Below are 18,903 nucleotides of genomic sequence, written 5' to 3'. Positions count from 1 at the left end.
ATATGTGTAAGAAAAATTTATTTAGAAGTTTTTTAAAATAAAACTTAACTACATAAAAAATAGGTGCTACCTTAAGCAAAGTTGAGGAATTAAATGGGAGTATATGGAAAAAGGATTAGAAAATGATGTTTTAATTAACAGAAGTAAATAGTGAACTACTCACTTTACTTAAAGCAAGATTTAATTTACCCCAATTTGATTTACACACTACTTTTCAGAAGCCTATTGTATCTTGTAATGGGAGAGGAACACTGAATGGTCTGACAGAGATGGAAGAATCAGTGACACTAGAAATTGCCTATTGACTCATAGGCATGGAATATACAGCCAAACTGCTTATTGTATTAAGCAGAGGATGGAGATGACGAAGGGGAAATGAAAGGTTGTCTTTTCCTTTTCAAAGCTTAATGTCTAGTGAACGGGTCTGGCTAATAGGTGCGTATCAAATCCAAAATAACCCAACTCTCCAATGACCCCTCTCTTCCTTGGCCTCTCGCTGACCAACAGTTCCCCAACTGTGTCCAGTCTTTATGCTATTCCCCTCTGGTGGGATCCATAGCACCCTTGGCAGACTTCTGTCAAGATATTTAGCCTACCGTTGCACTCACTGTATCTACCTGTTGATAGTCTGTATCCCCTCCCCCACGAGATTGTGAGCTTCTTGAGGATAAGGATTATAATTTATTCATCTCTGAATCTCCAACACCTATCATGGTACCTGGTACATGTAGCCTATAGAAAGATTTGTGATTGAATGAACCTTTCACCAAAAGGCACCAGAATCCATCCAGCTGAATAAGCATAAAACCTAAGCATCACTTAAAAGACATACATCTATTTATCTAATATTCCATATCTGATCTATCACCAAATCCTGTTGATTTTACCTTCTGACTAGTCCCTCAAGTCTATCTACTTCTCTCCATAGCCACAACTCCACCTCAGTCCAAGGTACCATCACCTATAACCCGGACTACTGCAATCACAAATATTCTGGCTCCCCTCCAACCAATTTTCCATACTGAAACCATCTGATGATGTTACCCCCACACCCTTACTTGAAATCACTTTAATGGCTTCCTGTTGCTCTTAGGATAAAGAGGAAATATTTAGTGTGGCATAAAGGCCCTGCACTGTCTTGTTCTAACCCCTCTCCAGCCTCAGCATGTTCTAGTCTCTTCCTCCCTCACTTCACTCCAGCCAGCTGCAGTTGGCCTTATTTTAGCTGCTTGTTTTTACTCTGATCTCTCTACAGGGCACGCTTGCACATGCTGATGCTTTTGCCAGGAAAGTCCTTCCTTCCTCTCCTTTCATAGTTAATGCCCACTTACCCTTTGTATCTCTGCTTAAGCTTTATTTCCTCTAAGAAGCCTTCTCTGACCTCTCTGATTAGGTCAAATCCCTCTAACACATGTTCTTTTAGCCCATGTACCTCTTTCCTTCATAGCACTTTCACAATTAAAACTTCGTAGTTATTTGGGGGATTGTTTAAGGTCCATTTCTCCAACTAGAGTTTAAGCACTTAAAGGTAATCATTGTGTGGGATTTTGCTCACCACTGCATTCCCAGGGCTTTGCACAGCACCTATTATACAGTGAGAGCCAAAATATATTTTTAAATAAATAAATGAATATAGCTATACCAAAACAATAGCAATTAAATAATACATATTTTTATCTTTAGGAATTTCTGTCACTCATTTAATAAATTTTTCTTTAATCTCCTACTCTGTGTCAAGCACTCCACTAAAGTGATAAGAATGCAAAATGTTAAAATAGATATAATTTCTGTTCTAATGGAACTTACAGACTAGTTTGATGAAAGGGTTATTTTTCCAACAGTTTCACTTATAAAGCTACATTTTCTATAACTCAACTAAGGTACTGTTTTTATTAAGCAGGTTGTTTGAACTTTCTGGCTTGTGTTGTTGGACGCTGTTTTGTTCTATCACTGTTTGTCTTACCCTGTGTGAAGTCTTTGCTGTCCTTGAGCCAATTCCAGCTGCTAGAACATACATGGGGCATTTTCCTCCTTTGCAGCCTACTAAAGATCAGTGATAGTAACAGTAGTAGCAGTACTATTATTACTAGTTCTATTAGTAGCAGTCATAGGAGCAATCAATAGTGATCATAATGACAACAGCAATGATAGAAATAGCTATCATTTACTGTTATCTCAAATTCTCCCAACAAATCGACAAGGTAAAGATATACAAACAGTGTAGAAATGAAGGTTCAGAGGAGTTCAATAAGTTGCCCAGGGTGACTCAGCAAGTCAGTGGTAAAGAAAGAATTTGAAACCAAATCTTTCTAACTTTAAATCCTGTGTCCTTTCCACTCCACCATACATCCTCTAGAGCAAGGGAGGCTGCTGGAGTGATTTTGTCAGTCCTGATGTCTCCCTGCTGATAGACTTCGATGTCCATGAAGTAGTTCATGAGGCGATTTTGTAGTGCATATAATAACTAAGGAAGGATATATGTTTTGAGGATCAAAAAATCTTTGGATTAGAAAATTGACTTATGAAACAACCAAAAGGGGATAAATATGTAGTCTTCCAAGGTTAGTTTGAAAATTGCCCTCTTTTATCACAAATTCTGAGAGTTATTGAAGAATATAAGCTAATGGCTTCTGGAAAATGTCAAAAATCCCATACTTCCACAGTTTTGCTTGAATGACTTTTATAAACCAGATCAGCAGAACTCTCTGAAGGCTTTGCATTAATTTGACTTAAATATTTCAATTATAATGACGACATCGATTAACTTTGGCATTTGAACAGCCTTCGAGGCAAGACTTAGGACTATGTTAGAAAAGCACTATGGAATGGCAGAAAGTAGCATTATATTGGGAAAAGTCTCAGCTTATCTACTCCCAAACTGTGTCTTTAGGGCACATAAATTAACCCCTCTGGGTTCTGCTACCTTGTCTACAGAATGAGAGGATCTGATTCTACGCTCTTCAAAGACCCTTCTAGCTCTTACTCACTCTTGAAGTTATTTCTAGTTTGCAAATACTACTGGGCAAATTACAAGTCTCTGTAGCTAGAATTCCAAGTGAGTAGAAATTAATTAATTACTTAGTAAACAAGCCTCCGAGAATTGGATGATATTTGGTTGACAGGACAGGAAAAGTATATGCTCTCTCATGCAGAAGCTCCGAGAAAATGATATTGGCTATCTTTCCAGTATTTTTCTTCCTAGTCTTCCCCACCAACCAGACTTACATGGGCCAGTTGGTGAGATGAGGTGTACCTGCGTGCTCCCAACAACCAATGCAGCAGCAACTAGTATAGTGCCTTTGCAGAGAAAAGAGATCCAGAAAAATCTTCCTTGAATTGAGTTAAAATGAGGAACTACAAGAAGGAAAGGTGTGCAAACCTCATAGCACAAGGGAAGGCAAGGCTCCTGGGCCACAACAGGTACAGGGTACGCAGCAGGGTTAATGCACAGTTGTGAAGGGTTTCACTTGGGAAACAGGTACCTAATGTCCAAAAGCTGGACCTTATTTATCAGTGAGGAAAGATCCTAACTTTTCTGTTCTGCATATTCCCAAATATTCCAAGAATATAAGTTATTCTCCCTGACATTCAAGGCCCTCCAGTAATCAAGTCTACTTTACCTCTCTAATCTTACCTCCCAGTGTTTGCTAATGCAGTCCCCTGGCTCCACTTGGTCATTAAACTTGAGAATGCGTGAATTATAAACTCAGAAATCAGAGAGATTGGCCTTCAAATTCCAACTCAGTCCCTTATCAGCTGTGTGACTTTGGGCAAGTTACTTAATCTTGCTGAGTCTTGATTTCCTCACCAGTAAAATTATAACACCTACTTATATAGGGCTTTTGTGAAGTTATCACTCAGTGAGATGATAAAAACTATAATAATAGTAGCTATCATTTATTTTGAACAAACTATCTACCAGGCTCTATGCTCCTTTCATCATACCACACTTAGGGAGATGCCCTCTTGTTGGGAATAGACGCCAAACTAAGAATTCAGAACAAAGTATCCAGAGGATATGAAGGCAGCTGCTAGTATAGGCACGCAGTCACCTTCAGAATGACCAGCAGGCTTATATGTCAATTTTATCTCAGTAACCCTGGGGGAAAAATAAAAAGAATGACCAGGAAGCAATGGGTATTCCAGCAGCAGGCTGTGCAAGTGCACCAGAAGTCTAGGGACAGGCCCTGCGCAACAATCCAACTTTGCAGGCTTTTATTGAAAACTGAGGAAATCTAGCAGGAAGTTTGCACATTTCAATCTTTTCTTTCCTTTTCCTTATGGTGTAAACGACTTAGGAAATTGGAAGACCCTGAGAGGAAACTCAGAATCACTTTTCCTCAAGTGTGGCATTGGAATGGGGAATAAACAACTGCATACTTGCTGTGCGGCCTTGGGCAAGTCCTGTAACTTCCTGACTCTGAGTTTCTTTATTTTCGAATTGGGACCGGTACTTTTCAGAGCTATGGTAATGATTCAAAATAAATATATATAAAGTGATTAACGTGGTGTCTGGCATATATAATAAATAGTGACTGTATTTATTATGGCACTAGTTATATTCCTCCAGCTCTGAGAGATTCAAATGTCAGCTAAACGCAGGATGTCATCACCACATATCAGCAAAATACAGGTACAAACATCACGTTTGATATTTAACAATTTGATGAGGTTTGGAAAAATCATGACAAGTAGCTTTCTTACACTGCCATGATTCTGGAGAAAATATGTAACACAGGACCTAGGAGCTGCAGTTTGCATTGATCTCCTATAGTAATCATCAGTTGCCCCACACAATTTAGTACTTCATTGTATCTTACCTTATATACCATACAGGCAGCTCCAAAATTTATATCTCTATCCCAGACTTTTCCCTGAATGCCAGACTCATATATCCAACTGCCTATTCCACATTTCCTCCATGATGTCTAATGGGTGTCTCAAATAAAACATGGTTAAAACAGAACTCTTGCATCTCACCACACAATCGTGCTTCCCTCAGTCTTCTCCATTTCAGTAAATAGCACCACTGTCTACTCTATTACTAAAATCGAAAACCTAGGACTCGTCATGAGAAAGTTCAGTCATTTCTATCTCGACAATATCTCTTGAATTTGTCCACATTTTTCTACCTCTATTACCACCACTCTGGTCCAAGACCGTCATCTTTCTTTGCAATGCTATAATAGCCTCTTAACTTGTCTCCCTGCTTCCTTCTATCTATTCTCCATTGTGCATCCAGAGGGAGATTTTGATTTCGTTTTACATAAGTCAAAAAGAAAGTGAGATTTTTCTACTCAAAATCATCCAATGGCTTCCTCCCACTCTTCGGATAAAGGCCAAAACCTTATAAGGCACTGTGTTATCAGGCCCTTGCCTACATGTCCAAGTTCATCTTGTCCCACTCTCCACACTACTCCCTATGATCCAGCCACACTGCTCTCTGTCTGTTCCCTAAGCATGCAAGGATTTGGGGCACTTTAAAGCCAACACATGCTGTTCCCTCTGAAAGATGCCTCGCCCACTCTTCACCTAGATGGCTTTTTCTTAACCTTCAGGGTCCAGTCTAAACGTTATTTTGCTTCAAATAGACCTTCTCCAGTGATCCAATACAAAGTAACGGTCCACCTACTTCTCAGTTAGTCTCTGTTATTTTCCTTTTTATTACTTATTGCAATTATTAATTTTACACTTATCCATATGTTTGTTTAACCATCTATTCCCTCTCTCCATACACACAAGCTCAATTAGGGCAGACACCATGTGTTTTTCAGTTCACCTCTATTCAGCCAGCACAATGAGTATTTGATGAATGTTAAGAGAATATCAAATATATTCATTGTGGATACAGGATTGATAACCACTGAATTAGATAATAGATACTTGTTCACTTGTCTAAAATTGTCCTTTTCACCTTTCATTTCATATGCTAGTCAGAAGGTAAATTAAATATCATCATGAAGATAATTTTACTGGCACAAAATATAAAGATATACTAACATGTTTGATTTTAGGAGCAAGGGAGATTAGGTAATTAAATTCTGATTTAAAATGCCTCTTATCAGAAAAAACTTAAAGACCAATTATTTTTCATGCCACTTTTATGCCAGAGTTTATAGTGAAGCTATCAGTCCCTGACCATCAAAATAGAGCAAACAACACAGGGCATTGACCCAATATCTCCTGAACATTATTATTACTACCTTTCCATCTCATTTTCCCAGAACACAGTTGGAGAGAGTGGTCAGACATTATAGGTAAGCTCTAATGCAAAGGATTTCAAACACACAAAGCATTTAAATTCACTCTTTCAACAAACACACTGTGACTAGTATATGCCAGACACACAAGCGGGTGTTTTTCCTAACCAGTCAGCGAGCATCAAGGCCATGTGCCCCAGAGAGGACTCAACTTTCCCTGCCTGCAGACCTAAGCCTATGCAGCTCATCACATAGAGTTCTGCATCCAGTGCTTCCCAGTTGCTCCTCAGGATTCCCACTGGAGAAAAGTGCCAAATCACAGAGAGACTCCTAACAATATAAAGTACTCCCAGTACCAAGAAATGATTTATGGACTCAAACTGATGAATTATTTTCCTATTTGACAGCCAAAGGAGGCCATTTAACTGCCTTTATAAACCACCAGTGATGAATCATAATGACATAAGGAATTGCTGGACAGGAAAAGGCCACTCTCCTTAACATGCTTGTCCTTAGGACTCATTTCCACCTCAGCTTTGTCTCAGCAGCCTTTGCTCTTGGCTCACACATCATTAAAATGTCTTGCTGGCTGCAAAATCTCATTTACACAGACAACAATATTTGCTCTGACAGCCTTAATTGACAAATTATTCCACATGATTATATCTCCTTGAACTAAATAGTTTTGCCTGAAATATCTATGTAAAGAGATATTTATTTGAGTTTGTAATAGCTCCTGGTTAACTTTTGAATTTTTAAAATTCATCCCCTGTAAATGAAGCACCCTATTAAAAATAGCAATCTGTCTTAGACCATTTGTCAGGCTGCGTTCTTGTGGTAAAATCGCTGTGAGTTCATCTTTGCAAGCTTTCCAGTAATAATAATAATGATGATGATGATGATGATGATACTAATCATAATAATTAATATCACTTATTTAGTAACTACTATTTCCAAAATGCCATTTTGAGTGTTTTTCATATAGTTTCTTCATTCAATACAGCAACACCTCTCCATTTTACATGGGGAAAAAATTGAGGTTTAGAAGAGTAAATAATTTTTCTCAAAATCATATGGCTACTGTCAGGCTGAGGATTTGGAATCATGTTTTTCTGATCCTGAAGCAGGGTCCAAGGCAACAAATCAAGTTTTCAGAGTTTTCTACAGGTCTTCTCTTAAGTCAAATTCTTTGTTTAGCTAAAATTCATATATACATATATTTCTTAGAAGCAGCTTGTCTAGATCTTTTTCTCAGCAAAAGGTCTTATCCTTCTACATGTAAGAAAATTGGCTTTAGTCAAATAAGGTTATAGTGCTATAAGCAATGTACAGTTCTACAAGCACTTACTAGTGGGAGGGGTTCAGGCATTCAGAAAGCAACAACAACCTGAATCTTCATTCCAGTGCTATTGTCTAATTGCTGTAGAACATTGAGAAAGTTACTTAACTTCTCTGAATTTCAACTTCAACATCTGTAAAGTGAGGCTAAAATGACAGGATTTTGAAATGCTTAAATGAAATCATATACGTGAAAACACAGAGCCCAGTTCCTAGTTCCATAATTACACGCTGTACCTAGATGTGAAGGCAAACTTTTGTATGGGGAACAACAGATCTTGGAGGACATTAATCTAACTGGTGAGACAGAACCCAAACAAAGCAGATCTCTAAGATAATTCATTATAGATTTGTGTCAGACGGGGTGGTAAAACTTTTGCAAAGTTGCCAAGGGAATTTAGGAGAAAGAAACAGGTGATTGTAAAATGAGTTTAATCTGTAAAGTCTTCATGGCGGAAGTACAGAAGTGCAAATGTGCCTTGGCAAAGAGGAGCTAAAGGGCATGAAGCAGGCAAGCAAGGAGGAAGGAATGGAACTAATGGTATTTATTGAGCACTGTTGTGTGCAGGAGCCATGCAAATAGTTTGTAGCAGGTGACTTTAGGAGCAAGGGTTTGGAACAATGTGGGTTCAGTCACTTACTAGCTTTGTGATCACAGACAAGTAACTTAGCCTCTCTGAGTCTCCATTTTTTCCCTTACAAACAAGAGGAAATATTATCAACCTTCCAAGGTTGTTAACTTTGACCAGTTGTAAAGTACAATGCCTGACCCAATAAATGGATGTTCTGTGAGCATCTGCTCCATTCTATTGGATCTAGTTCATGACTGATCTCCTGCCAGACAAAGCTCCTAGTTTTCATTCCTTTAGAGGGGTGGCTGATAGAATAGTCTCAGCTTGCTCAAACCACTGTTTTCAGGCTCGGGGAGAACAAGGTAGCTGAGACTCTCACAAGTGAACATAATGGACCTAGGAAAATCTGTGCGCATGGAGCTCAGGGGCCTACAAACCTAAAAGTCATAATGCAATCCCTTCCCAAGAACTCCCTCCCGGACACTTAAGTCAGAGAAGTCAGCCAAGGAGTCAATGATCACCTCAGGTGCTGGAAGAGAGCCATTGGAGCGGAACTGGCCTGGATTGGGCACGTTTGTCATATCCCGCTGTCATGTGCTCTAACTTGCTCATCTTTAGCCCTCTAAGCTGGTCTCCTACACAGCTACTTGCGAAATAAACCCACGGGAATGAATGTTTTCACAGTCCCTTTTCAGAGAAACAAGATCGTCTTTCTGCTGATGGGACCGTTAATAGTGTTCGTTCACCTCCCTGTAGGGCATAGAAACATGACACAAACATTTTCCTAGGACAGAGACTGGAAATCTCTTTGATTCTGGCTGTCACCAACAGGGTTAATGAATAGCCCTGTGTGATAGGTTGAGGCACAGACAGGGAAATAAGGGAGAGAAAGAAGAGACAAAACAACACTGGCAGAAGAAGGGGAAATAAAAATCACTGTTTAGAGTGACACTCAAGGCCCTCCTTCCCACTAATTCTAAGCAGGCTGTTTTTTCCTCCTAGTCCCCCAAGGTCATGAGCAGAGCTGACCTTGTTTCTAGAGGGAGCAAGCAGCCACCTGCAGGGTATGAATCGTGACACTCTGAGAAGGGTCCCCCACAGGCACTGCGAAGCTGCCAGAAATTCCCACCATTAGTCATGCCTATGAGTTACAGAATTGAAATATCTATTCAATTGCAAATATTTTAGTTGAGAAGGGAAACATTTTTGGCCATTATCAGTCATGAATTCTTTATCTCATTGAGGTATTAGATTAGCCTCAGCAGAAAGCCAGGATCTGAGGAGATGGGCTACAGAGAAGACGGGCATTAGGGCATTAAAGGAGTCAGAGAAGGGACAAAGACCTTCAGAGTCGGCCGGGTAGGCTGGGAAAGGCCAGGGTCACCTGGAAAGGGAGAGAGAGGCCTTGGAGGAAAGGCAAAGGAGCTGCTGCAAGCCGGTTTTGGTCATGAGATTTCTGCACCTGCGACTGTGCAAAAGCACAGTCAATTATGAAATGCACAGTCAGTCATGTGAAAGTTCCCTTAATGTAGCCAAGGACTATCGACTGCTGAGGTCTTTACTCATTAAGTCACACAAAAGGTATAAACGAGATACATTCTCATGTGATAATTAGGATACACACATTCAGATCATGTTAACTGGCTGCTCAGAGAGAACATGAAGGAGAGAAAACACATGCCAACAATTTGCACCCCTCAGTGCTTCACATCACACTGCTTTGGGACAGCTTCAAGGCAGGTGTTTTATCCCCAGGGCTCTTCATTTATCTGTAACATTTGAGACCAACTTGCTTCATCATCTAAATCGCTCTTCTCCGTAAGGTGATCAATTTGTCAATACCCCTCCTGTAGTATTACATCCATAAATTGTGCCCTTCACTCTCTGCTTAGATCGACCAGTCTATTGGATGGTGTGATTAGGATGGCTTTTGAGTGTTGTTCTCAGTTTGTCTGTTAACTGCTCTCCAGGCCTCTTACAGTTTTTTTTCCACCACCTTCTGGAGATGGAAATATTGGAGTAGAGTCTGAGCCAGGCACACAGTCAGTTGCTTGTTTAAAAGTTACTTTAAGGGGCCAGCCCGGTGGCACAGTGGTTAAGTTCATGCACTCTCCTTCGGAGGCCAGGGGTTCACGGGTTTGGATCCCGGGCGTGGACCTGCAACTGCTCATCAAGCCATGCTGTGGCAACATCATGCCACATACAAAATAGAGGAAGATTGGCATAGATGTTAGCTCAGCGACAATCTTCCTCACCTAAATAAATAAATAAATAAATAAATATGACTTGAAGGCATAGGCCACAAACAGGCAGCCCCCAAACTGAATAAAACAGATATGTCTTATTTGGTCTACACACTGCTCTACAGGTCAGGGATTTTCACATAAAATTGAGACCTCTAGCATTTCTTCAAAAATTAGAAGGCCTAGCAGTATTGGATCCTTAATCTCATAAGCCAACAATCAGCTAAGGCTGAGTTGGTGCTACTAGTACTCTCCAACTTGCCCCTCCCTCCTGCCTCACACACCCACTCAGGTGCATGACCTGCCTGACTTCTAGAAGCATTGGAGTATTGATTAGGGCACTACCCCTTGGCTGGTTTGGATTTAGCCATCAGCAGCAAATGCTTCTCCTTTTATATTAGGAAGAGAATTAGAGCTATTTCTTCTTAAAGTCAAAACAATGGATTGGGAAATGAATATTTTAAATAACAGGTTATTTCAGATATCCTTAAACCTAACCTCTGGAGACAGCAACTCTGGTGTCCTCCTGGGGTTGCATCTTTTCTTCTGGCCCAGAACACAGGATTAAGGGACTACGGGCAGAGAAACAGTGGGGTAGGACAGGAAAGCACTGTACTAGGAATCAGAAGATGGGGGTTCTAGTCCTGGCCACGCCATTTACCAACTGCCATCCCAGGGCAAATGGTTTAAACTCTCTAAAACCTAATTTACTCTGCAGAAAAAAAAAATACTATCTTTGCTGTCAACACCACAAAGTTCTATGAGAAACAGAATGAGATCACACAAGTAAAAGTGCTTTGAAATTATAAAGTCTCTACAAATAGAAAGCTGTCTTATTTGTACCCAACCAAAGCACTCACCAACGACATAAGCACCCACCCAATCCAAGCGACACATAATGTTTGAATACCTACTACCTGCTCAGCACTTGGGGAGATAAAGAAAAGTCAGCAAATACCTGTCCTTGAGGAGCTTATAGGCTAGTTGAGAAAAATAAGATAACAGAAAACAATCAAAGATTATAATTATAACACGAAATTAATGTCCACTAAGCATCTTATTGAAACTATTGAAGATACGTAGTCATTAGCAGGATGCCAACAGAGCTAGGTACTCACTTAGCATTCTTACAGTTTTTTCTATGGAAACTTGGACTCCTCAGATGCTCTGAGCAGGGAAAAAAAGTGTTATGTGGTCATACAAGTTTAGGAAATGTCCTAAACTATATCCCATCCTCTTTTTTAGAAAATTACAATACGTATTAGAATATTATATGTGCTAAGATGCCCTGAGATGCCTTGCAAACGAGAAAACTGTTTAACTTTGACCCAGCAGATAAACACATTGCTACAGAACCTCTTTCCACTTTCCTGCCCTGCTCTCCTTTCTCTCTCTCAGAAATGACTATTAACGTCTCTTGGAATTGGAGCTCCACAGAACACAGTTTGGGGAACACTATTCTAATGAACAAACTTAAAATTTTCACACGTTCCAAAGGGAACATAATTCCATCTCTACCTCTCTGCTTTCAGAACCACACTGGAAATTTGAATCCTGAGCTCCTTGTTGCACAGAGTAGGCACTGATTTATGCGTTCGTTGGTCTTTATCAACTGAATCAACATTGTTTAACTAGACTATTCTCCATTGCATCACTTCCACTAGCTTGAAATCATTGTCATAACTGCAATGAACCTCCCTGGAATCCACTTTTTAAACAAATGTAGATTTTCACATTAATAGGGCCATATGGCACCAAAACGTGAAGCTTGACAAATTCCATCTTCCATACATTCTTGCTTTTCCTGCCATTACACTTTTCCTTGCTTCATTTCTGACACCATCCTAAGCTCAGATTTATTTCTGTGTCCCACTCCTACTGATCTGATCTAAGGTGCTCACTGAGAGCTAAAGACTAAGCTCCAAAATGTTGAATGTATCCTCATCAGAGGTATCTAAATTGCAATAGAGAATTATTGAAAACCAAATGGTGAATGTCCAACAAGGACATTATAGTGGAATGATGGGCATGGTGATCAATATTTTGGCATCTGTTTTCAATGTATTTAACATGTTTTGTATATGAAATTGTATGGTTTGTGCTTGGTGGTGGTTAAAATGTTATATTTGACAGTCAGAAAAACCTAGATTATATCCATGCTCTGTTAATTACAAAGTAAGTGACCTTGGGCACGTCACTCACCTCTCTGAGTTTTAGTTCCTTCCTCTATAAGATGAGGACAATAATACTATCCACACTCATATGGTTGTTGTGAGGATTAAATGAGAAAACGAATGAAAAACATTAAGTACAATATCTGCCACACAGTGGTGTCTCAATAGCTATTAGCTCTCTGGGGGCCCCTAGTATGATTGTGACAGAGTTGTTGGCTCAGAGATCATTTTTCCTGTTGTATTATTATTCAGTCAGAATCTCCACTTCTGTTTATTCCCCCAACTCTCCACCACATCTCTATGTTCCACTGTTTTTCCTCAACCCACTCTAACCCCAATGTCTCAGCATCAACAGTACAGGCATAAAGGAACAAAGAGCCGGGGCCAGAAAAAGTCTGTTTTCAAACCTGATGTGGACTTGCTTTCTCTGAGAGTAAATAGCTGTCATTCTCCACACCAGAGGAAGGTTATTCTAACAAGCTATGCAGCCTGAATGACACCTGCAACAGTGCACTACAGTTAGTTTTAACTCTGCAGAGTGAAATTAAAAGCACTTACTGAAGCCATGCATTTGAACATCTTCCCCAAAGACTGATCCCAATTCCCACTTTGCAGTTTTACCAAGCTTTGCATGTCCAGATTGTATTGCTCCTATTGCTTACTAGTAAATTGGCAGCAAAGATTTGAAAAATACCCACAGAATAAACCTCTCTTTTTAGCCATGGCATTCAGACACCAATGGGTTAAGAAATTATCCCTGATGTGTGAAGAGTCCCAAATCAGGAACTCTAGATCTGTCTACAATAATCAGGAGGAAGGGTATTATTTGTATATTCACCAGAGAACAAGTTAGTGTTTTTTCTAAATAGTCAATGTGCATTTCTAAAAAGATCCATAAAATCATGCATTTGTGAATGATTTGCCAGGTGAATGGTAAATTATCTTCCAAATACAGTTAATTAGTGCTGGTTTCCTGCTCGTGTTCATTACTGAGAGCCCCTATAATTTTTCTGCCTTTGACCTTCTCAAGGCAGACATTCTCCTCTAATCCCAGGAGACCCTATTCCATTATCTTGCCCACCCTCTCCCACTCCTCTTCTCCTGCTTTTTCCATTATCACCTGTTCTACCTTCTCACCATCATGTAGGCAAACCTCCCTTCTCTCCTTATCACTTCAAGTGACCCTCTGCACAAAATTCAATGTGAGAATAAAAGAAAAATATCTGTAAAATAGCAAATAGCCTCCTAAAATAGGCTGTGGGAAATAAGTCTGTTAGCTGTTGGCCTCTTTGCCAAATGACATATACACGCTATTGTGCACGTCTGTTTGTGTTAAACCCCTCCCTACTCATCTGGAACCTCCAAAGGAACAAAGAAATTTCCACAATAACATCACACAGGTCTGCTATGGTTTATATATTAACAGTGTTCCAGAAAAGTTGTATTTAAATCAAATCCTATTTTAATGCAGTAGGAAAGCTGGTTATTTAAAGAAATGCTATGACAAATTCTTTTATATGGAAAAAGTAATTTCATAAAGCCAATGATTACCTTTTAATTCATCAGTTTTGCATATCTTGATCTTTTTATAACTCATCTATTTAAAGTAAGTAGCACCTACATGCTTCAAGAGAACACTTGTTTTACTAAAGAAATATTTCTCAGATTTATGAACTTCAAAAGAGCAGTCAGAAAATAACCTTTTAAAACTTTGATAATCTTTGAAAACTTGCATACTTACAATACACAATCTTTACAAACCTCTACCTACATAATTTGGCAATTAACCAATCCTATTCATTTCATATTAAAAGTCCTATCTCATTCCTGCATATTGTTAAACTCAAAACAAGTATGAGTGAGTTACGCTTTAAATAATCTCAGCTTTATATTTTCAGTCATGAGAGAACGATCTGTTAATTGCTATACAATATTGAGAAAATACTAAATATAATATTTATTTAATACATTTATATAAATGTGTTTAAAAATTTACAAGGCACAATGTCACTTGTATAATATTATAAATAAGAATAAACCTTCAGAGAGCAACCTCTTAACTTCCATTTTGTTTCTACATCAAGCTTAACACTTGAACTGTGTGAATAATTATATAAACTTGGTATCTTCTCAAATGAACAATGACCACTGACCCAAGATAGGTTTGAATTATTATTCGATTATTTGAATTACCATTTTTATTTAAATTATAAGTGAATAAGTTATTATTTCAGTGATTAAAGCTGCTTTATCCACACATTCCTGACAGGTTTCCCTCCGTGACCAAGGACCTGTATTTTCACGACAGCTCTTTGGAGCTGAAGTGAAACAACTTAGGGACTATAAAAATTAGTTTCGGGTGTGTACGTGTGTATGAACTAACATGCTCACGAGGAAATCAAACCTATGACTTTGACTTCTTTAGCACCATTCTCTGTTAATGTTTCTCAAAGCACGATCCTCAGAAGGCATGCAGCAGAATCACATGGACAAAAAGGCAAATTCCCAGGCTTACTGATGCACTGAATTAGAATTCGGGAGAGAGCTCTGGAAATCAGTATTTAAAGAGCCTCACCTTCACCTTACCTGGGTTCTTCCACATGATTCTGATACACATTAAAGTCTGGGAGGTAGAGATCAGGTAAAATTTAACTCCACTGTGCAACTATACTAAAAGCGGAAGGCAAGTGAACTAACACCTTATAAAATGCACAAAATAAGTAGCTCTAGTTCTGCTTTTCCAGATTCTAAAAAGCAATTAAAGAAGCAAATGTCTCGTTACCATAACCCATTAAATGAGAGCATGAAAAAGATTTGCTGTTTACTTTATTCTGGTCCAGCCTAAAATCTACTCCAAACACGATAATGTTACAAATGTTAGTAAATGATACCCAAATGGAAGTGCTCTGCAAGCATCTGATAAGGATTGTGTGATTATGGTCAAAGTGGTGATGCTGCTAGTATTTGTGCACAGTCAGGTGACTTATTAATGATATATAACTGCCTGTCATTGACTCTTCTGCCTGAATGAGGCAGGAATTCTAGTTGCGATGAGGAAGTCAGAAATTAATCAAAAGCAGATCTTTGCTATTTGGGATTGTCCCAATATGGTAGCTATTTTGAAAGCTCATGGGGGACAAAACGTGCAATTCTAATGAAAAGAATAATTTAAACCTTCACAGAAGGAACTCTACGCATTCAGACTACAAAACAAAAGTGTCATGTAATAGAAGAGAGAGTGAGCTAAAGTATATATATATTAATTTCTAATAAAAATAGTTGTTTACTCCTTGTGTTAACATTCAGACTTTTGAAAAAGACAAAAAACCCCCACTTGACTCTCGGGGATCAAAAACAATTAAATACAGGATTTATAGTAATGAACTTACTCAGCAAGTGTCATTATTAGTGGATTGACTTTACCATTACCCCAAAAAGCTCAGCTAGTTATAAACAAAAATAATATCGAAGAAAATGTGTATTCCTAACATTAGCAAGAGTACTTTATAATAAACAGGTAATGCCCAAGTGCATTAATCATAATTAATGTAATTGATATTACAATTGTCTGGATAATGTCAAATTTTACCATGGCCCAGATTTTATCCACAATACAAATGTGTGTGTATATTCTTAAACACACACACACACACACATCTAAAACATATATAAGAAGAAAATTATTCAAGGTTTGCTCAGGAAAAATATCAGGTAGACTTTTTGTGAAACAGTTTCTTAGGTTACATCATATCTATTCTCAGGGATAAATTTTGTGGTATCAGGTTCTGTCCTATGTGTCTGAAAATTACTTTCTAATATTCTCCACCAGAAAAGAATAACCTGAGTTTCTCTCTTCCACTACTATGAGTAGAATTACTAGTTTACACTTTGCGTTTACTTCAGATTTAAAACACATGTGCATGCTACTCTTTTGAAGTTGCTTCATTCAAGAATCACTAGAAGCTCATGACGACATCACTCATTTATGAGCAACTTTGCATAAATGAATTTTGGATGCAGCCCAAGAAGATTTCATTTCAAAAGCGCTACAGAACCTCATTCTGAGGGAGACTTCACCTGCAAGGAGATCCCACATATGGGTTGTCAGCATTTCAAAGTGGTTCCAGCATATCTTTTCTGAGATACTTAGTAACAATCAATGACATCTTGAAGAGTTAAGAACCTTTCATAAAGGCAGAGAACATATATGCATCAATTGGGCCCTTGTTCCCTAAGTTAATTGTTCATATTCCACAAATAGCTTATCAGTACAACTTATTAACAGTAAGCTTCCCAACTATTTGATTTGCAGCCAATTCTAAATTCGCAGCAATTTGGCACTTTGTAGGAAACTGTTCCTTCCTGTACCAAATTATATTTCAAGTCTCACTTGCCATAATTTGGTAGAACCAATTCCTACCTGTAACTTTCAATTCAGTTGTTCGTCTTACAAGTTTTCCTTCATACTTAAGTTCACAAGTGTAATTTCCTCCATCTTCTTCTTGAACTTCCTGGATTAGAAGAGCATTTCCTTTCTGTATTATTATGCTTCTCCACATTTTTGGCTTGCATTCCTGCAGAGAAAATATTTGCAAGTAAGCGAAAAATAAAAATTCACATCACTAAGTCTTAGTACTGGCAAGTATGTAGATTCACTTTTTTTTAGTCTTTTCTTTAGTTTTCAAAATATGTAACTAAAAAGTTAAGTCAATGGCCAGAAAATATCACAATTGTGTCTTATTGTGTCCATTTCAAATATCACAACTATCCCTCTAACAGCCACGTTAAAGGCCTGATCCCAAGAGCAGAATGTCTTTAGAGATATTCTGCAAAAGTAGGAAAGCATACAAGCTCCCCAAATGCACAAAAAGGTGTAGCAGAACCTTAAAAGTTGCTAAATGTCATTATAATGCCCTGATTCTTTCTATTTGGCAGGGATATTTCCTAAGAGTCCTAAGAGGATAGTGTTCATTTAGCAACACAGCATACTACAAGGCATTATTAAAAATTCATAATAGGCTTTTACATTGACAATGGAGTCTACATTGGTTTCATTAATTACTTCTTATAATAAAGACTAATACTAATAGTCCAGAGTTTCCCTCCCCATAGTCAAGAGATCCATTTGAGTGGTAGAGCAGAGGGTCTGGAAAATTATGCTTAATGAGTTCTCTAGAAACATAGTCAGGTAAAATAAGGACACACTTTATTTTAGTAACAGAACAAAGAAATTATCTACTTACTTTCTGGGTACACTGATATATGACCAGAGAATAAGATTGGGGTTTTGAAGCCAGTTCTTCTACTCTCCTGATGGGAATGTGAGGGAGTATTGCTACCGGAATTGGACTTCCCTACAAAGGAATGTTTAACTCTTTTTCAGAGAGTGACAAGGATATAGCAATAGCCAAGTATGTAAAAATAGTCAGCCAAGTGGCTTTGCCTTTTGGGGGTTTTCTCAGACTACTTTTTAGACATTGTTCCAGTTTGCCTACCACTCATGTCAAATGTTCAACCAAAATGGTGACCAAAAGCTGTACAAGCATCAGTGGAAGTGTAAGGGATAGCTGCGAGGGAGTGCTAAATAATCAAAGCAAAAGCATTTTATCATCTAAATTCTGAATCCGTCAGTTAAGGCAATAAAAACATCGATGGTGAGGCAGATGATGTGAATAATAGTTGAGAACATATTCCACTTTCCAATCTAGGGTATATACAACATCTCTTCTATCTCCACCCCCTACCTCCGCCCTCCACACATACACATCCTAAACATTCACATAAGTGTAGAATCGGTGCTCTCAATCCCCAGCTCTGCATGCTTGCATGTGTAAAATGATTTGGAAGGGTGAGTACCCGTTTACTAGTTTTTTACTGTAACAAATTTTTTTCTTTTATGATAGCAGGAGTTTTGACAACAAAACACAAAAACTGGCGCTTAAGTTCACAGGTACAATATTTAAGAGATATGCTTGCTTTTTGTCCACCACAATTACCCACTAACATTGTCAGGGAGTAAATAAAAGTAATACTATCTAGGACATCTAGATATAATGCTGCTTTACTCCCTAGGGTCTTTCCAAAGAACAGTTAAGGGTCTGTCTGAAATTGTATTACGTACTATGTCTGGCAAGGTTTATCACCTATATGAGATTTGCTTCTGAGTTAAACCTTGGGATATAAGGTTTCTGGGAAAATGAAGAAGAAAGTCTGAACAGAAAGAAAAAAAAATAGCCCAGCTGCCACTATCGTCATACAATAATAATCCACAATTATTTTCGCATTGCTTCCAACTCTGATAGCCTCAGATTTCTAAGGAATCATTCTGAAGGTCATTAAACAAAAATATGGTCCCTCTGGGCATTTTGAAAGGAAA

The 18,903-nt window shown here is 38.4% G+C and overlaps 1 protein-coding gene across 1 annotated transcript in view; it reads right to left on the bottom strand.

Moving 5' to 3' along the window:
• The window catches only part of IL1RAPL2 (interleukin 1 receptor accessory protein like 2), a 969,697-nt gene that overhangs the window by 407,422 nt on the left and 543,372 nt on the right, over nt 1–18,903 (bottom strand). The window contains exon 6 of the mRNA XM_070605106.1: nt 16,948–17,101. Coding sequence (XP_070461207.1) covers nt 16,948–17,101 — 154 coding nt within the window. The remainder of the gene's footprint in view (nt 1–16,947; nt 17,102–18,903) is intronic.

The sequence above is a fragment of the Equus przewalskii genome, chromosome X (genome assembly GCF_037783145.1).
Source record: "Equus przewalskii isolate Varuska chromosome X, EquPr2, whole genome shotgun sequence".
In the NCBI taxonomy this organism is placed as follows: domain Eukaryota; kingdom Metazoa; phylum Chordata; class Mammalia; order Perissodactyla; family Equidae; genus Equus; species Equus przewalskii.
This window is presented reverse-complemented; position numbering and strand designations above follow the sequence as displayed.